The 21,590-nt window shown below is 40.3% G+C and overlaps 1 protein-coding gene across 1 annotated transcript in view; it reads left to right on the top strand.

Annotated features, from left to right (window-relative positions):
- Window positions 1-21,590, top strand: part of LOC121527569 (partitioning defective 3 homolog) — a 604,468-nt gene that overhangs the window by 378,280 nt on the left and 204,598 nt on the right. The window contains exon 16 of the mRNA XM_041814583.1: window positions 7,196-7,382. Coding sequence (XP_041670517.1) covers window positions 7,196-7,382 — 187 coding nt within the window. The remainder of the gene's footprint in view (window positions 1-7,195; window positions 7,383-21,590) is intronic.

The following is a 21,590-nucleotide window of genomic DNA, read 5'->3' as shown; positions in this document are numbered from 1 at the left end:
TTTATGTGTTTCAGTGACGAGGCTATTTTTTTTCCTACAAACCACAGCTGGTATAAAATTTTATCCCCCAACATTAAAATTAACAACCACTGTAATCACTTTGACTTTAATGTGTTTCAGCTGTTTGCTGTGAACCTGTTTGGCCTTCACATTACATTAATATTACTGCATAAATCCCAAATAGAGCATATGTTGGTTTTTAGCAGGTTTCAGTTCGGCAACAGTTCATAAGAAATCATCTGTAATAACAGCATTATAGGAGCCAAAGTTGCACAATCACGCTGTAAGTGAACTTTTCTTCAGCATGAATCACATGAAGTCAAACACTGTCAGCCCCCCTGTGAAAGCTCCAGCTTCTGTGGACCCTTCATCAAACACCGGGCAATATTTATCCCCATGTGACCCCGCGCTCATCTCTGAGATATGTGTGTGACTGCTGATTCATGTGTGACAGCATCGTGATATTTATGTTTTGTTGCTTTCATTCCTCTGACTGAGGGCATGAAAGCCTCAAGTGTTCTCAGGATTGCGGAGGTCATCACAGCCTGAATAACAGCATTTTGATTACAGCCAAGATAGCAGTTAGGCGCGTTTTTGTGAAAGCAGTAATTGCATTCACATTCTCAGGTCGAGATGTTTTTGCTGTGGTGTGATTAGGCAGGGGAACTATTCAGGACTAAAAAGTTTCTTTACACTGGAGGATGATGGTAAACTCAGACGACCTTCTCCTCTGTAGAAAAGTACAAAGACAACTGGCAGAGTATCAAATAAGACTACAAACAAGGTATGACAATGTATTCACTGTATGCTCTTACCTACACAAGGTTATGAGGTATAATATCTATACAAGGATGATCCAGTTTGTAGGTAAAACATGGCTAGAGGAGAGCATTTTATTTTTTAATTTAATCTTTATTTGGAGGATTTGATCCATTGATATCAAGGGTATCTTTTATAAGGGACAATTAAGCTCAACTAACAACAACACAAAAATTAAAGAGCCCAGAGAGAAAAAAAAGGTTTGAAATGTCTCCTTGATTATTTACATTGTATTGAGTTAAGTTTGCTCCATGTAGTTTCTGTGTAGCTGTACAGCTTTTTATAATGCCATCCATTTTTGCCATGTTGGATTTTAGGGTTACATATCTTACCCTTTTAAGACAGGTTTATATTGGTCTCAGAGGTCCCCAGCACATGCCTGTGAAGTTTATTGCTGAAAAAACACTCCAGTATTAGATTTTTGCATGTCTAAAAACCCTTCTGTTTCAGCCCTGCTCAGAAGGAGCTGTTTCTGTATCTGTGGCTCTAAATGATAATGAGTTGTCTGACTCCGTCTCTCTCAGGAAATAGATGTGGCATATTGCATGGGGCTCTCCTGGTCCTCCTCTCAGAGGATCAGGAATAGAGGACAGAACTTTCATCCAAGCAGGGAGGGCCAACGTATCCTGGGGGTGGGGCTAACTCCCCACATGACATCATAAGGGGAAATCTGGGAATCTGGGCTTGTTTCAGCACACATTTTCTGAAAGGTGGAGAAAGAGAGGAGGGGAGGGAATGTTTTTTCTAATTTTGGGGGGGCTTTTGCTCAGGCCAGGGGCACATATTTTTTCTAGAAAATCCTGAAAACGTGTATTTTGCATAATATGTGACCTTTCAGGAAGTTTAGCTCTCAGACTGTGCTGATAGTTGTGAAGTACAGACCGTCAGTCTGTGAGTCACGCTGCCCATTTCAACAGGTCACTTGTTTTCTATAATGAGGAGTCGTTTTAATCCAACAGGCTCTCCAGCAGGTAATAACCATTCACTTAAAATGCAAGCTTAAAATATACTAAGGATGGACGTCTAAAAAAAAAATGTCTTCACAACTTTGTATCCCCAGTATTTTGAGCATTAGATCAACTGCTTGCAGTAGGCTACTGATGAATGGAGGTGAATTTCCAGTAGCATCATGCAGCATACAGTACGTGATAGTTGCTGCTGCACCCAAGATAATGACAAAACATTTTTAGAAGTCAACTTTTCAGATTATAAAAACAGTATTGAATGAGTGCGGTAAGTTTTCTGGTATATTTCACAATCAAGGATGACAGACATTGGAAAGATTACTAATTAAAAAGCAGATATCATGCACGTTTTTTGTATCAGGATCCTTTTTTTATCATCACCAATTTCCATCAGAATAATCTCAGCTTATTAATAACCTTTTTAACCTCTTCAATCACCTGGTAGCTCTGGCTCTAAAACTAACACTGTTGGTCGATTTGGCAGTGAGTGAAGTGTTTCATCTGGTTTTATCACCTGCCCGTTTTCTTCCTTTCCCCAGCTGTGATTGGTTAGTAAAAGACAAAAGTGTTAAAACAATGACTGAGCATCTCTATCACACCTCACCACGGCAACATACTGAGGGGATCACATGCAAGTTTGATTTCCCTCCCATTACCTCTGTCCCCTTCTTTGTCCTTTGCTTTTTTGTCTTTTTGACCAGTTGTAGATAACAAACTACCCTTTGACATATCTGATCTTTGCTTACAGGAGTCATTTGCTTCTACTTTGAGCAAATCTACTTTAATATTGTCTTATTTATTGTCCCAGTTTAGCTGTACTGTGAAGTTGTGACTTTAACAGACTTGCTACAAGAGCAGGAGAAAAGTGGATGATTTCCCTTTATGCTAATTATGCTGACAGCTGCAGAAAGAAAGTGCTGCAGATTCCTTAATTGTTGTCACCTTTCAAATTATCATCATGGCCCCGACTGCACCTGTCTACCTTAAGTGTATGTGTCCTTTAGCTACTTAGCAATGAGGGAATTGAAATGACTTAAGCAACTTTTCATCTGCAGAGCTGGCTTCTCGTGTCAAGGGGTCCTGACTGGAGATATTTTATAAAGCTTGTAGAGGGCAGCGTGCCGAGTTTCTAATTAAAACCATGTCCTCTGTTGGCAAAAGTGGCCTGCTGACAATGTAAGGTGATCATAAGTAATGGATTGTCTTTTAGAGTGTATATTGTAAGTGCAAAGTAATGTGATATCCAATGTGGAGAATTTGAAATACACACCCAACTTTTTCAAAGCCTCTTGACGAAACAGCGACTCCTGATATAATAAAACCACCCTGTGTGCTTCTTCCAGGTGACTACTGTGTTGAAATCCTTAGTGTCTGATGCAACAGAGAGGTAACTCCGCTTTCAAGCCAAAAGAAAGTAAAAACTGATATAACGCCGGCCCCAGTGGACACACAACCGCAGGGCATCTCTTATTGACACTGCCTCACTTTTGTTAAACTGACTGTAAAGCACCGACTGACGACAGAGTGTTGAATTAGGAGGAAAAGTGTTTGATAACTGACTTGGAGGAGTTGTGCAAGGACTCAGAGGACAAACCTGAACTGTTTGCACACAAAACCAACAGGATGTTCACACTGACTGTTAGTGCTTATAACTCAGCAGCCGACTTTGACTTTTCATGACAATAAAATACTCTGAGAAACTGCTTCTGCACCGTTGCATGTTGAAAGTCAGATAATCCAATAGAAAGGCTATTATGGTCAGCTATCAAGGGAAATGAATGAATCCAACTTTGCAGGACTTTAACCCAGGATGCCAGGGTTGTAAAATAATCTAGGACGATTACAGCAGCTGGATAGGATTCAGTCATGATATATGGTTATTTGAAATTGAAAAAAAGGGTTCATGATTGGATAGGATTAGGTAATACAGTTGTTGTTGTCAAGCTACTATCTCCAGTGTTGTCAGGTGAAGTCATGTTGCTGATGCCATCCAGTCTGATGGGATGTTAGGATGGGAAATCTGTCTTTTCTAAAGATCAGGATTATTTGGCCCAGTTTAGCAATAAGAGCTGGACTTTCAGCTCCCTTGAAAAGCAGGTGGATGGCTGTATTCCATGTCTGTCAGCAAATCCATCTTGCAAAGCTCCGGTCTGAAACAACTGTGCCAGGTCTAAAAACAGACCTGACCAATCAGTGTCACTTGAGGAGAACGAGGCAGTAGCTGCGGTAGCTAGTAGGGATGCATGATATTGGATTTTTGCTGATATGATATGCCAATATTTACAGATTCATTTTAGCTGATATGATATTTAATATGCTTTCAGGTGAGAAATTTAAGTCCTTTTGGACACACTTTAAGGTTTGAGGATGACCAAGGAAACTTTGGTCCTTAAAAACACTTTAAAGTTTAAAGAATGAGGATAAATAAAGAAAAAGACCTTAACTGAGGTCTGCTGGTTCAGCCTAAAACTCCACTAATTTCTCAGTATAAATCGAGAAAATGTACAGTCGATATATAAGCTGAAATACACAGGCAAAATATAGTGCATCCTTGGTAGCTGCAGTGTAGCACCAGTTTTATTAAAATTGGGCCACATTTCACATTTCTTCTTTTTAAAATATAGAGCCAGGAACATCAATGAAAACTTTTATGTTTAAAAGATGTTTTTGCTCTTCTCCCGACCTGCTTCAGCATGAGTTTGTGGTAGTTACAGACGTGGCTCAGTTGTAGCTGCCAATGGTGTAGCATTTAGCTTGGATGTGTCTGTAGTCAAGCGGCGGTTTAATCAAAACTGAACCACGTTTCCTCATTAAAACAAGAACAATGAGCCACACCAAAAGCTTCTCTTGGCAAATATGTTTTTGCCCTTCTCCCTACCTTCCAAAGCATGAACTTTATCCACCAACAAGTGCCACTGTTAACAAAATATGGCTGTTGAATGTCACAAAGCATTTGTCCGGTCGCTTATCGGAGGTCAGGTCATGGTGGCAGCAGGCGAAGTAGGTCCACCCAGACATCCCTCTCCCCAGCAGCATTTCCAGTTCTTCCTTTGAGATTCCAAGGTACTTCCAGGCCTGAAGGGATATTCAATCCCTCCAGTGAGTTTTGGAGTGCCCTGGGATGTCCTCCCAGTGGGATGTGCCTGGAAGACCTCAACAAGGCAGCCAGAAACCATCCTGATCAGATGCCTGAACCACCTCAAGTGGCTCCTTTCAATATGAAGGAGCAGTGCCTCTACTTCGAGATCCCTCCGGACACCCAAGCTCTTCACCCTTTCTCCAAGGCTGAGGCTAGACACCCTCCTGAGAAGTCTCATTTTGACCGCTTGAACCCACAATCTCATTCTTTTGGTCATTACCAAAAGTTCATGACTACAGGTGAGGGTTTGCATGTAGATAAAGTGCTAAGTCGAAAGCTTTGCTTTCCGGCTCAGCTCCCTCTTCACCATAACAGCAAAACTGCTGATGCTGCACCAATCCGCCCATCAATCTCACAGTCCATTCTACTCTAACTCATGAACAAGACCACTTGAACTCCTTCACCTGGGGAAAAGACATACTCCCCACCCAGAGGGAGCAATCCATTGTTTTCTGGTGAGCACCATCCATGGCCTCAGACTTAGGGGTGCTTATTCACATACAAGCTGCTTCGCACTCAGCCGCAACATGAGTTGATTTCACACATAATGCTTTAAAACACTATGCAAAATCAAAGATTAAGACTAAAATACCGTCACATTTGAACTCCTACCATCTTAGTCTGCCTGCTTTAAAAGTTAAAGGTCTGGTTTAGTCCAACCACTTTCTTGCAGTTTCTCTCTGTCATTACTCCAGTCCAGCTGATTTACAGTTCCCGCTAAATTCAATTACCCATGGTTCTCTGTCAAGCTGCCCAAGTGAGAAATGGCCTTCATTCCACCTGCACAGTGTTGGCAGCCATCTTAACTGGTTTAGATGATAGACAAAGAGATGAGGCTTACAAGAGAATTAATTAGAAGAGTCACAGGTACAGGGGCAGGAGAACTTTCCAAGTTATGGTATACAGCATTGTGTCCTTTATCAAAAGTATTTTTTTCTTTTCTTTTTTTTAAAGATGTAATAAGTCTCTCAGTTCTTATGCTTTAAAAACTTGCAAGAGCATAGGAAATATATCTGCTTTGTTTTCTGTTAGACTTCTGTGCTTTGCCGACAGACCTTTCTTAGCTCACCTTAGTTTCTATTCTCCCCTCTTCTGCTATATTGTTTTGTATCTTTGATTTCTTTTTTTTCTCTCCACCCTGTAAATAAATCATCTTAAGTACACAGCTCATTGCCAAGTTGATTGGTGCTCAGATTTACTTCCACAATATGCATTCATCATTCTTTGAGCCCCGGTGAAATTAAGTGCCTCTCGGATTCATGTTGGGATCCTGCCAGGTTAAATATTGTTGTCTGCTGCTAGTGATTACACTCAATTGTTCCTGAGCTATTAAATTTGCAAAATGGTTCTCTGATAATGGAAACAAAAGCAAAGACCAGGAAGTCCGACATTTCTGTCTAATGGCAAACAGGTGCACAAGATGCCCTTACTTTAATTCCTGTTTTTTTAAATAAGCATCTACGTCCATACTTAGTCACCCACTGCTAAATGTGCAGAGTGAATCCTCCACGTCTGTATTGTAGCGCCACTTCTTATGCCGTTGAGCAGCCTTCCTCCTGCTGCCCTTGCTGCTGAGTGTCAGCCTCTGCAGCACTTTTCCCATTGACTTTGACTCCTGAGGAGCAGAAAAGGAGCGATTCAAAGAAGTCCTCAGCAGGGAGGGTCAGGCAGGAGAGAATACAGATCAGGGGGGCTCTTCTCCTGCTCATTTTTGTCCTTGGAGAACACTGAAGGAGAATGGGCAAAACTACTTGGCGCTATAACTTTTGACTGTGACATTACGAGACTGGATTGTAGATAGCAGACATTATATCATTTTGTGACTTCTCTGAGTCTTGGTGACTTTGTCCTGTCATAGGTGTCATTGCTGTCCATTGTGTTTTCAGAAAGCTTTCAGTTTTGCAGATTTTGTGTTGTCATGCAGCATCTTTGAATGAATGCGGCATTGCAAAACACCTGATAAGCAAATTTATTAAGCGTCTTCGAGGATTGTGTCCTTCAGACTCTCCCTGATGTCAGAAAGTCTGAGTATGATTATCGAGCCTGCAGTTATCTCTGCATACGGTATTATCTTGGTAATTACTACAGATAAAATGACTGTGTTTACACAAACATGTTTGTGGAGTGGTATATGTTTATGTCTGACTTTGCCTCAGCATGCAAACAGGTTGTCTCATCAGATGTTATCACTCTCTCTTATCATTAATTGGATGTTTCATGGTGTACTTATGAACAAACTCTTACATAATCCTTCTCTTTTCTCCTCTCTAAGGTAACTACCAGCTCTCTCCAACTGTGAACATGCCTCAGGATGACATCGTGATGATCGAAGACGATAGGCCGCCCTTGCTTCCTGCCCACCTCTCTGACCAATCATCCTCCAGTTCCCATGATGACATGGGCTTCGTTGGAGAAAACCCGGTGCCCTGGATCCACGAGCTGCCCAGTCAGAATGAATGGTGAGCAGAGCGGGTTGTTCTTTGCTAGTGTAGACTTTGCTGTGTTGTATATAACATGATGGACTTCAGACAGGCCCTTTGTGGAAGAACATTGCATTTTTTCCAAGAACTCTTTGTTTTTTTAATTCCTGCTGGCTGCTGAATTTTCAGTGGCAAGAGTTTGCCCAGCTGGTCCTGAACTCAGGAAATGAGATCTACTGGTTTAATATTCTGCAGAAATTGGTGTAAAATCCTACAAATATGTCATTTCACAGAGATATATACTGAATTTCTAGTTATAGCAAGTTATTCCGCACATTTATGACAGACCGTGATGGCTTCCCTTCATCGAGTAAACCAGAATATCTGACTTAACAAACCAGAAAATAACATTCTCATATCACATTCTAAGTTTGTTATGGGAAAGTAATGAAGTTTTGCATCATGGGCTGCATTTAGAATCCCAAAAATGTGGGAAAGTTTGGGGTAATGTAGTTGTAAAAGAGCATGTGGTTGTGTTTGTGTGCTGGACACAGTGAAAGTGCATATATAGCTATGTGTGTGTGTTAAATTATGGATGACCCAGTCACCATCCGATTGAGTGAAAAACTCCCAGGAATTCATTCTGTGCCTCCACATCTTCAACTTCTACCCCCCTCCAATGGGATTTCAGCCCCCATCAACCCCCCCAGGCCCATAGGGTGGGAAGAATACATTTTCAGCACCACAGCATCTTTGTGCTAAGAAATGTTGTTATATGTTGTTCTTGCAATTTGCATGACGCTCTCAAGCACAGGAAGTCATATGTAAGGAATGCTTAAGGTGTAATTACTTCTGAAATAACTTGTGACATTTCATGTATGATTGCAGCGTTCCGGTACAGGAAATGTAAAGATGAGGTATCCAGCCAAGTTTCCTGTCTCATCAAATGTCAGGCACTAAAGACATGATTTTTTCTATTCTTACATGCTTTAAAGTTGTAAGTCTGTACATCTGTTCATATTTCTGTTTTCTGTGTTTTGGGATGCCTCAACACTTGCAGGGAATATCTGCAAATTTTTCACCTATGTCTACTTAGACTTAGGGATGTATAAATTAGATTTAATGGTCAAATTCATCATCACTTTTTTTGGTGTCATGATGCCCAGTGGTCAAAAAGCTCAAGATTAAAATGACTGTCACAACACAGTTTTGTTAAATGCCCATCGGATGATATGACACTTCTTTATGTCATGGAATGGCATTTATGGCCATTATTCAGATGTCATTGAAATGAATGCTGCATTTCTGGCACGTCATAAAAATTGGATATTTTTGCTATATTTATTTCAGAAAAGCAATTGGATAAAATGTTGAAACAAATAAAAACGAGGTAATCACTATTGAAAGAAACCTTTTTTTGTTTCAGTAACAAAGTAAAGTTGCAGCAAATTGAAGGATAAGTCTCAAACTATTTAACCTAAAGCAGCTGTGAGGATCCTTTACATTGTTTGATTTTAGTATCTCTTCTGGGCAAAGTACCTGGTAATAAATTCTCTTATTACAGTAACAATCTGGATATTATAATCCCTCAAATATCTGTTCATGGATCTGCTTGATCCAATCTTTGTCTTTGAACAACTGGGATTGAAAGGAGCTGGATTATGTGTCCTCAAAAAGTCCTTCAGCATTTCACCCTTTACCTTGGGGTTTAAATCTCAATAAGGACAATGCTAGACACAATATTATTGCATTACATGATGTACATCCATTTAAAAAAGGAAAGAAAAACTTTCTTGACACACGCCTGTTGGCAGACAGACTTTCTCGATTTGCGATTCTGTATCAGTAATAAGAAATGATGCTAAAAAATGTGTAGGCCGTGTTAGTTAAATTATTTACAATGCATTCAGAAAGTATTCAGACCTCCTTCACTTTCTGCAGTTTTGTTATGTGGCAGCCTGTTGCTACAGTCAAAAGAATTCATCTTTATTCTTATTAATCTACACTCAGTACCCCATACTGGCAAAGTGAAAAAATAATTCTGTTTTCACTTTGCCATTATGGGGTACTGAGTGTAGATGTGTAAATACAAATGTTCTTAGTTTTTTTTTTTTTTTTTACTCAAGCATCAGGCTGCATCATGAAAACATGAAAAAGTGAAGGGGGTCTGAATACTTTCTGAATGCACAGTATAATGTAAGGACAAACCACATTTAACACTGGAGTGATGGATTGAAGGATGGCCATCGTCACACTCTGCAAACCAATTTCAGAGCATTTACCTGCAAATGCTGTGATCCCGTTTTTGAAAAAAATCACTTTTTCAGGCTTTTCTAACAAAAACATGTGCCCCTAACCTTTCCACAACCCCCCCCCCAAGAATCAGAAAAATCCCTTCCTCTCTTTTTCTACCTTTCAGAAAATGCGTGCTGAAACAAGCCATTCTCAGATTTTCCCCTCATGATGTCATGTTGGGAGTTAGCACCGCCCACATGTCCAGTTGGCCCTCCCCACTTGGAAGAAAATTCCACCCCCCTCTCCTGATCTTACTCTCAGCTGCCAGTTGAGATGAAGGATCAGGACAGCTACATCCATTAAGCCACATTCAATTCTTGAGAGGGGCGTGGTCAGGGGCGGAGTCAGACAGCCCAGTAACATTTAAAGCTACAGACAGAAACAGCTCATTCTGAGCAGGGCTAAAACAGAGGGTGTGTTCGGCATGCAGAAATCCAACACTGGAGTGTTTTTTTTTTTTTTTTTTTTTTTTTCGGCAACAACCTTCACAGGCATGTTTTGGGGACCTCTGAGACCAATATAAAATTGTCTGAAAAGGTAAAAATATGTCTCCTGTAAGTAAACAGTTCTCCAGTTTCATTCTTTTCGAGTGCCAACTTAACTTTTGATCAATTAACTAAAGCCAATCAAAAATTGCCTTTCAGTGGGTTTGAAATTAGGAAGAGCACTAATCAATGCCAATTTAATTGACTGCTGTCACTGCCCACTTTGTTGAAATGTGAATGAAAAACAGATTTTTTTTTATTCTGATTAAGTGCATGATGGGTGTGTTTACCAGAAACAGAAATGTTTGATCCCCCAAATGAATTCAATTTGATTGGTTTGACAAATTTTCGCATATGTAAACACAGCTTAAGATGGATGTAAAATGCGTCTTGACTGGTTGGCAGGGACTAATTTAAGACAGTATTTTTTTTTCTCTCTCTTTACAGTAAGGTTTTTTTTAGTCATTTCCTCTGTCTTGTGATTGGCTGATCAAAGTCACATGTCCAAAGCATGCTCCAGCAGAGCCCTAGCAAGGTGAAAGGCCTCCACAAATAGAGAAGCTCCATTTATGTAGGCATTTATTTTAGTTTTTTTTTTTTTTCCCCCAGAGAGTCACTCTCACATTCTCTCTCTCTCTCTCTCTCTCTCTCTCTCTCTCTCACTCGCTCTCTCATTTATTATGAATGAGTGGATTTGCTCAGCATGCCTGTTGTTCAGATGATGTCAGAGCTTTGTCATAGTGGATTAGGTCTACAGCGTATGGCTGAACCACACTGAGACTTCCTCATTTACCCACCCACACACATGCACGTACAACACAACCACTCACGTGTGTGACGTGTGCACACAGGGAAGAAGTGTGCCACATACCACTGCCTTGGGTTATTGTGAATAATTCATGTCTCAAAGTCATACACAGACACACACGTCAGCCACACACTCTCCTTTACTCAAACACTAACAGCTGCTTAAACGTCGTGTGTATCCTCTTTCTGACTGACTTCAACTGTTTCTCATTTTCCTTTTCAAGTCCCACCAACATTACGCAACACGCACAGCCACACACTGAGCATTAACAGGCGTACTGAGCCAGCAGGGGATGTGGGTCAGCCAGGCTCGGCTGTATTGGAACTGTTACTTTTTAATTAAGCTCTTGCAGCAGTGCAGCCGGGGTCCTCTATGTATTGAATATGTATTGTGCAGAGCTGTGAAAGTCTCACCTCTGGCCCTGCAGTATTATGCAGCCTTGCTTCCCCACGGGAGACACCTTGCCAAGGCCACAGCTCCACACACCTACAGTGCATACACAAAGCACAAAAGTAGCTGTTCGGCTTGTACAATAATTGTAATTCAAGCTTTTTCTTCTCTTGTCCTTCTTTCACCTGGTGGAATTAAGTGAACTAAAATTCTCTTTTTCCTTCTCCATTTATCGCCTCTCATTTGTGTGGCTACGTCCACTGACTGGTTATACTAGTTTAATTACAGCTTACATCATCCTTTAATATAGGGGTAATGAAAAGGTCATTTCAGCATCTGGCAGTGATTATTTTAAGGTAAATAAAGACTTATGTAACTTATGTTTCATTTTTCTTGATTTTGTGAATCTGTGTTTATCTCTGACTCCATATTTCCCTATTTTCCACACTTTATTCTGTTTAAATGCAAACCCTGAGATAAACAGCTGCCTGAAGGTGGAAATCCCACCTCACACAATGCACATAAATTGAGCTACTTCTTTTCTTCCCTCTTGACATCCCTTGCCAATATCTAACACTCTTGTTTTCAGTGTGTGGATGTGCTTACATGCTTGCTGCTTGACCAAGTGAAGGCATTAAGAGTGCGTTGCCTTCTCTAACAGGTACTTGAAGCTGTCCTGTAGTTATGAACTGTTGCTGTTGTACTGTGTTAGCTTTACAGGCCTCAAGTGAATATAAAACAGGCTGTAAATATTACATCATGCTTGGAGGTGTCTTTAAAGTGAAGTGGTTGTGAATTAATGTGTGAAGTTTTATTTGTTAACGCTGTTCAACTGATTTTTTATTTGTATTATAAACAGTGATGGGCTATTTATGTAACACATCACTGTAATTAGATTAAAGCTGTCAGTAATGCAGTATATGGTGCTTTAACTCGAGAATTACATTGCCATCATACAATGATATCGTTAATTGTGATACTGTTCTTCAACAATCTGCATCACAATAGAGCAGAAAAATAATCAGATGTCATTTCTCATGCTTGCTCATACAATAAGTCTGAATAGGGCCTGAATAATGTGTTTTTTTTACAACTCCCAAAAGTGATGTGTGCATGTATGCAATCAAGGCCAACAATAATGGGGGTAAAGGGGAGAGCTTTCAGGCGCCCAGCCCAGTAGAGCTGATGGAGTCCAGCAAAACATGGTCCATTAGAAAAATTCATCTGTGTTCACCATATTCTATATTTACTCTGAATAACAACTATTCTTATCAAAGCAACAAAATGAGTTTTATGTATTTATGCTGTAGCAAAACATAGATTTTTTTTTTCAAAATGAAAACCCATTTTCTAAAACAGAATTGCATTTTTTGGGTAATGTTACTATTGTGGATGAGCACATAGAACTAACCATTTGAAAGTAATGTCAGACTTCATGGCTAAGCCATAATGTACACAATGTCACGCTGTCAGAGAATAAATGGAAAGGAATTGAAACAACTTTAAGGGAAAAATTCTATGATTTGAAAAGAAGCAAATTAATGATCAGAAAAAAAAAAAGCCACGTAAATTGGTGAACAAAAGTGGGGAAAAGTTGTGACAGAGTTGCAAATGTGGATTTAAAAGAGACAAATTGATAACAGCAGCAAAAATGGGCTATGAAATGCAAAATAGGTAACAAAAGGGTGGAAAAAATGGTGAATAGCAGTTAAAAAGTGGCAGGAAAGTGGCAGAAAATTGGCATCTTGGGATGTGATAAAAGGGGTTAAAATGTAACAAAAATAGGCTGTATTGTGCAAAAATTCGGTATAAGAGGAAAAAATAAGTTAAGTGGAAAAAAATGTGGCCAAAACAACCAGAAGCAGAGATGGAAGGGGTCTTAAAAGGGCAGGAATATGTCATTTGAACGTCAGCACCCAGTAATAGCTTGACACACTTTTCAGCTTCAAAGTAAAGTAACTGTTAGCCAGGATGCTAGCACCAAAGCTACTGATGCAACACACATGCATTGGTATTATCAATAGGCCTGCATAATGGTCACATTGCAGGATGTGATATATAAGTCATGTGACCTGAATCTCTTGATGCTGTCTCTTCTGTGTTTTTGGATGAAAACCAAAGGCATTTCCATGACACATCTACATTCAACTGATGTCATCATCATCAGTCAGAGAACTGAAGACTATGCAGGAGTCTGTTTGTTTCCTGCATGTACATTCAGGCTACAGGAGACACTGCTGCTGTCGCAGGTAAAATGGCAGGAAAATGCTCAGTTACACGAGGACGAGCTTAAGTGAAGAGTGTATTTTTGCTATCAGCAGCACCTTGCCTTAGTGCTCATCAACATATGGTCTGTTAATGGCACAGACTTGCCAAATGTTCACTTGGAGTAATTGAAATTTTATATTTGTAAATTTGTATTTAATAGTTAAAATAGAAAAAAAATACTTTGAGTAATTAAAAAATAGGTAATTAGTAATGTATCATGCCTTACTTATTTGAGTAACTAGAACAACACTGGTTATTGATAAACCTATTAGCCTTCTTTTTTACAAGCATGTGGTGGTTGTATCTAGCCAGTTTGAATGCCAAGACCTTGTTTCACAGTGAGGTCCATGCAGATGTAGAGGCCTGTAGTTGTTTTTATTCTGTCCGGGATATCTTAAAAAGTGTGTGTTTTACTCAGGGAGGTGAGGAGAACCAGCATGTGTTTTTTGTCAGGTTGCATTGAGTAAATAAAGGTTGTAAATTATTGCTTCGCATATCTGCAAAAGTTCATTTGAGCGCCAGGCCCTGACCCGTCACATTATTCACTCTGCGGTATCTGCCTCCTCCTTCATTAGTTTGAATCCAAATCCAAACAGGAAGGACAACGTCGGAGTGATTTACAGTATAACAGATAACATGCACCGGCTCATATGGAGGCTTTGTGGAGTAATCTGGATAAATTAAAAGATAAAAGGGAGAGGAATGTGGAACAATGTCAGAAATACAATTTAGTGCAGAATCATGGCAGCTCCTAAAACAAGCAGATTCAGCAGATGTAGAAAGAATGTATTCACTTTCCACCTGGTCTTTATCCAAGAAGTTGATAAAATGCAGGAGCTGGGTGTGACTGTTCCCCCATCTAGGGATCTTTGCACTGTAAGTTTGTAGATAATTAAGGTGCAACTTTTCTACAATCCCTTGAAAAATAAGATCTCAAAATTCATGATTGTTTTTTTTTTTTTTATGTGAGCAGTAAAGCTGTTCAATATTACCTGCACGATGATGAAGGTTTTGAGTAAAAAGACTAACCTCTCATTGCACCAGCCCCCAATCGGTATGAATATTTCCTCTATAAAAATGTACCCTTGGTAATTGATCTTATCCTCAGCAAAACAGCACCGACTTCCTTTAGAAGCAGATTCTCAAAGTAATGCAAGCATGCAGCATTTACAAACATGATCTAATGCTCAGGAGACTTTTGGAGGAGCACCTCATGGAGTGTAAACCTCTTACTTAGAAAGTGCAGACCCAAAGTTTCTTTGAAACTGAGGCTGTTTGAGAGACTGCGAGCTCATCTCTATACAACATCTCTGCTTCCTTTGGGTGTTTAATGTTGTGAACCCAGTGTGTTTTTGTTTTCCTGCTCATTTAGCAGCCTAATGTGGCTATGCACAACAAGTCCTACTGTACTTGTGAAGAAATACAACATAAACCAACTTTTTTTTTTGGCATTTATGACAAATACCATACTTTTATCCATGCAAAATCACATCACCCCCATTAGCTTATTTTCACTGTACCTTATTAACACTTTCCCTGTACTTTATTTCGTTTACCCTCCTTCTCCACTCTCTTTCTCAATAAAGTATTTCCTTTCTCACTCCTGCTGGTCTATCTAATAGAGGCAAAAGCCCAAAAAACTGCATGCATGGCAGTTGCTATTGAAATGTCCCCTGAACATGGAACTTAAAAACTTGTTTTCAGTGGACTGTTTTTATGTAAATATGGCAGATGACACTCATAAAGTTCAGGTGCGGCAGTCTAATAATAAAACTCAAAAGAAGAGAAAAAGAAAATGCTAAATTGGTAAGGGACTGATAAGAATTACCTTTTTTTCTTTCAACTTGTAATAAATGATGCGTCATGTTTCCCCATTGTCAGCCTCATTGCAGAATCAGTACCTGTCAGTATTATCTCTGCACCGACTGTTAGTTGTTATCTCCTTACCTCCAGACGTCAATACTAGATTAGTTGCTGCTCTATACGCACCAAAGCACACAGACATTCTGTATCTACAAAATAAGAACACACTGGATATTCAGGTAAAAAGTCATCAGGGGCACGAAAAGCTGAATTTCTGCAGCACTGCTGATTGATCCAGGTCTGTTTCTGCTGCAAGTACCAGTCCTTCGGCACCACTTTATCGTTTAAATCATGATCACACTAATGTGAAGGTAGGAGGTAAGAGTGTACTGTGAGTTGCCAGATTTTGCACATCACTCTGAACTTAAGCAGAGTTTTCTTGCCACTGGCTGTCTTTTGGCTGTTCTCATCCCAACCACTGTTAGCCTGTCTGCCCTTAATATCACCTCAATAACCTGCAATTTCCACATATGATGACTGTGCTGCGCACTGAAGTGTTGGTTTGCCCACTGGAAGGGTGTCTAGAGTTCTGTGCAGCCCTGATCAGCAGGCAGAAGTCACAGGAGAACTGCGAGTTCACACAGGAATAGCATGTTAGCAAGCAGACTATTTTACCTAATTTATCATCCTTTCCGGTATAAGTCCATGATATTGTTGCTTCAGCCGTTGGGTGAGTACTTTAGGAAGTGAAAAGGTTAATGTCTGCTGAAAGGATGTGTGGTTTTATGTAAAATTCTTTGGCTAAATGTCCTCAGAAGTTAACTTTTCCTAGTCAATGGTGCTGTTGTAGCTCTGTGACCCACTGACCTCTCAGTGACCCTTTGCTCTTGCTGCAGGATGAGATGTAATGTTGATATAGTGATGATTTACCACTGGGAGTCTGTGCCTTGTGTTGTATTCTGAAAGAACAGGATAAAAATACGCTTGTGACTTCCTGCTTTGAGCTTTCTGATCGACAGGAATTGATGCGGTTTGCAGCGGCCGATGCTGAAAAAAGACCTGCAGCGTATTTCAAATGAAGTGGTGCTCCAGGGATGCCCTGCTGCCAGACTTGCAGATCGCGGAGTTGTCACTGTATGAGAAAATTGGAGGCTAGGGTCTAATTAATGCGTGAAGGAAACAGCCATGCAGATAAAATAAGGACATTATAACTTTTAATGTGATACATATCCAGTGATAAACTTATTTTGTACACCTGTTCAGGTGCTCACTAATGCAAATGTCATATCTGCTGATTACATGGCAGCAACCAGTGCATTTATCCATGTAAATATGGTCAAAACAAAGAGCTTAAGTTTGAAGCAAGAAATCCCTTTATGTATACTAGAATAGCCAGAAGTGTTAAGTATGAAACTGGAGCACAGTAAACCGTCCCACAGTGCCTGCAGGTCTCAGACTATTCAATAGTGGAGCTTGCTGACTAGCCAACAAGTAGCATAAGAATGTAATACTCCATATTAAGGTACATGTATTTGAATAGAGTGCCATTACAGTCCCTGTTGGTTTAATGGTCCACCATTAAATACTTTTGTCCATGTAGTGTGTGTTTGCATATAGGTGCTTTTCTATAAAAAGTACCCAGAACTTTTAAGTACTATTTACTTCTCTTCAAGAAAGTAATGTGGCCCACTGTTGTTTGTGTTTCCACCAAGGCCAACAGCCCTGACGAAGATGATACAACTCAGGCATCCTGAAACAGCCAGGTTTCAGGAAGTCACAGTAAATCAATATTTTGCTCTATCAGACCATTTATTAATATTTAAGTGGCCAAATGCAATCACCAGATTGTTTTATTTTGCAGAAACTGAATTGGTTAATGTTCTAGGAGATGTTAAGTCTCTGTTCTGAAAGGCCTCAGCTCTAAAAGTGACTGGGGTCAGAGAGAAATGTTTGTTAAACATTAGCTAATGATCTGGGTAGGTGCCTAAGAATTGTTTACAGAGTCATTGATCATGTTACCATTTGAAAACCTTTAGCATTGTTAGCCCACCCCTAGTTCCTGCCTGGTCCTTTGGAAAGTGTCACCTCCGGAGCAGGGACTCCTCAAGAACAAAATCCAGATCCTGGTTCCTGCGATCAGAAAGCATCATGTTTAATAATAGTGACATGTAGTATGTGGTTTTGGACACAGCTAGAGACCAGGATAGGATAGGGTTTTTCCACCTACAGAGGCTAGTCCTCAAAGTGGATGGCTCCTAACCTGCATGTGATAAACCACTCTTCCTACCTGATATCCCATTCCATCTACTGCCCTATATCTCAAATAAAGTCTCCAAATAAATCTATACCAAAATAATCTTCAACAAAACTGGCCTACCCAACCCCTTTCTCAATATCAAAGAGCCTTTTTGCCACCAGTATGTTAAGAAAACCCCTCTAATTCGGTGAAATTATCATCCATAGTTAAAAGCAGAAACATCATAAGATTTTGGCTAATTGCTCAAAGCTTTTTAAAAATCTGTATCTGGCTATCAAAGGTGTGATGCATCACTCCCCACTGTTGCCACTAGGGGCACTGCTAAAAAAAAAACACAGAAATAAGTAGACTGCCACTGTCCCTCTGGCTTGGACCTCATTCTAGATATCTCTGACAGAGAGGAGGATAGGTGTCAATTCTTGTTACGGTGAGAGGGAAGAGAAATGGACAGCAAGAGACAGAGAAATGAAAGAGAACTAGGCTGTGTCCTTCTCTGTCTTTGTGAGATGTCACAGGTGGAAACATCATCTCCCCGGCAGCTCTGACACAGTCTGTCAACCATCAGAGATGGAAAAGGACTCCCGACAAACATGCACGCACTCACAATGCCACACGCGCTGCAGCACAGGCGCCCTCGGTCTCACGAGTGTTTAGATACACATTGGCTGGTAAACAATTTCACAAATTAACATATAAAGTGGAAAAGGTCCGCATAGACATGAACAAACAAACTTCCAAGCTAACAATGCGGCAGGCTGCCTACTTCAGTTGACTCCCTAATAGTCTCTATCATCAGGAATGTAACTAAGAATCACAAGTGTTCGATTAAGCACATGTGCTTTCCTCCGGCCTATCAACATAACTACATGTAAACACCAACAGCCCTGTGGCACATGCACAGAAACTCAAACACAAACATAATTTAACTTATCTCAAATGTCCATTTAGATAGCAGTGATTTTAACATCAGGTACAATAAACACACTCACATAAATTGCTGCCAGTTTTTTCTACTCTGACTTTATGAATATATTTCTGTCGTACATCATTGCTACAAGAATTTCATACCTTGATTGGTTTATCTGCAGCTGCCTGTGTTATGCACTATGGGTGAATGACGAGCAAAGCCTTTTGAGCTCTTTATATAAATATCCCCTTTAATAATAAAGGACTTATGAAGGAAGCCCATAATTTAAGTCACCTTCTACCCCGAACCAAAAAAATGCCAGCATATTGCAGCTCCAAAGCATGATCGTACTAGTTTTCTATAGCCAAAGAGGTGAATTTGGCTGCATTATTTACCTGATTTAATATCATCTGATTCAGCCATTCCTCTGCTGTAAATCAAAGCTTTCACTAGACGTTACACACACATGCAACCACCCCTTTGCAGGCAAGAAAGGCTTCCTGCTGCTGTACACTATGGAGATGTTGACATCTCAGCATTATTCACACAAAACCGTTAAGAATATACAAAAATGCCTATATTTTAAGGGCTTTCATCCTGGTGGCTGTGTAAGGAGAATGATTCTTAACTACTGTATGCATACGGATACATAAACATCACCAAAGGTTCATGTTAAAGGGTCACTACTGCCCAAAATTTCAGTTTAATTAGAATCTCCATTTTTATCTTTAGTTGTTGTGTGCGAAGGTATCTGCTACTATCCTGACATACATCCATTGCATGTATATAAAGTGTTTTTATCTGGGAAACCTCCCATTAGAAGTTTTTTGGAAGGGCAGGACTTTGAAAAAAAATCCTTGGAGGGTGATTGGATGAATGTTCTATCTGTCACATCTATCTATCACATCAAACTATCTAGGATGTCTTTTAAAATGCAGTAAACATATATGAGGGAAGAGGGGAGAGGAGTAGCTCTACCTACTCCCCAATCAAGGTATCCACATTGCTATAGACAGAGCATAGTGTCAGCAGAGGTCAACTATGCTCCATGAACCACCATTATTGTTATTGTTCTCTTTTTAAATTGGCCACTGACTGCATAAAACACCCTCAACATCACACCCCTTGTCCTATGAAAGTTTTCCCATTTGCAGACCAGACCTTGCTTGCTTACTGACTCTCCTGCTGTCTTTAAGGCCTGATAGTGTCACACACACATTCCATGTTTCTACGTTTTACATTAAAAGTGCATCATGCCTTTTGAATGGGCTGCGTAACAGGGTCTTTGTGACAGGTGAGCAGGTAAATCTCATCATGGATAATAAAGTTAACCTACACACACACACACACACACTCCTACCACACAAACGGAAATATCGTCTTTGCCTGGTTCACATCAGTTGCTCTCTCATTCAGCAGACTGGACAAGTCAGTGCAGCTAAAACTCAATTAAAGTGTCCGTACAGCAGGCAGGGAATGAAAGAGGAGGTCTACTCAGGAGTCAGCTGACAGACAAAGAGGTCTTAATTGATCTTGTCCTCTCTCTCTCTCTCTCTCTCTCTCTCTCTCTCTCCACAACTTCATCACAATTAAAAGCAGATTGCAGTAAATCACAGGTGCAGCTGCTCCTCAGTGAGGCACTGATGGAACATTTTAATTCAATTCTATGGCTTCAAGTGGCAGCAAAGTCCTAGAAGCTTTTTATTTATATCGTCAATATTGCCAGGTGTGTATCAAATATTTTGCATTTTTCTCACATTATTAAAAAATTAAAAAATGAGCAGAGATCTTCATAAAATGACCAAACTTTGCTCCATGGCTAAAAGGAGTAAAATGATATATGTAGATATCTGAACACTTAGGGCTTCTGCACATCATTGACTTTGTCCAGGCACACATTCTCTAAAAGTAGGTTCACAACCCAATTTTAGGACCCAGCCCACCATTTGAGAACCACTGATATATGGTGGCCATTTTACTTCACATTCAAGTGATACAGAAGAATCAGAAGACCTTAAAGTTCACCTTTCCCCTCTGAAATGTGTGAATTATTTCAATATCTAGTGTCCATATAGTGCACATGGCAGCAGACCCCTGTGTTGATTTCTCTTGCAGGGCTTTATCCAATGATTGAAGGCAGCTCCCAGCTCTGCTGCCCAGCTATGCATCCATGCAGTCAGCTGAATCGGCCTCCTCCAAACCACAGAAGGAGCATTTCTGAAAGCCCCTCACCGGTCATGGCTCTTCACCTCTCGCTTTCTCTCTCAGGCATTGAAGCTAATGCACAGTGCCCCCACTGCTACTCGATCAAACCCTGCCGCGCTTTTCTTTCAACTTCAGCCTTGCCTCTTTAGACTCTGTTTTAAATGAGGGTAAAAGAGGTTCAAAGTTGGGGGGAAAAGAGTGTATAAAAAGATTTAAGTCACCTGGGTAAATTGTGAGTATGCATAGCTTTTAGCACACAGCACTTAGCAAGGTGCAGTTTGACATATTTAACTTCCTGCAAGGGGAGATGGAGACAGGAACACGTTGATGTAGATGCAAGTTAAAGCCGTGGATTTGCCTGTGAGCAATCCTCAGTGCTAGTTAATTTTAGATGATAGGAGGACTTTGAACAGGGAGGAAAACATCTGCTCGCAGTGCTGGAAATTGCTTTTAAACACTGCTTGAAGAAATAGAGATGAGGGAATGTATTATCCAAATGGATTTGGCCGCCTATTAGAGATAGACCAGAGGCAGGGACTGGATGGAACATCTCAGGAAGAAATGTGCCACTCTGCAGCTTATCAAACTTGTCCGGGAGGTGGGCACATGGTCAAGCTTTCTATCAAACACAGTTTTTGTTGAAAAATAGGAAATTCAGTGGTCACCAAAGTCCTGGATGAGTCTCTCTTTCTGTTGGCTTTTCTCTATACCAGTAGACCATGTTTGAGCTAAAGAAGTGTGTGGATCAGAGTGTAGGGACTTTCAAAGCAGTACATCTCCTTACAGCCAGCATTCCTATGGGAAAATTAATAGCCAGTAGAAAGTGAAT

Source organism: Cheilinus undulatus, linkage group 19, assembly GCF_018320785.1.
Source record: "Cheilinus undulatus linkage group 19, ASM1832078v1, whole genome shotgun sequence".
Classification (NCBI taxonomy): Eukaryota; Metazoa; Chordata; class Actinopteri; order Labriformes; family Labridae; genus Cheilinus; species Cheilinus undulatus.
This window is presented reverse-complemented; position numbering and strand designations above follow the sequence as displayed.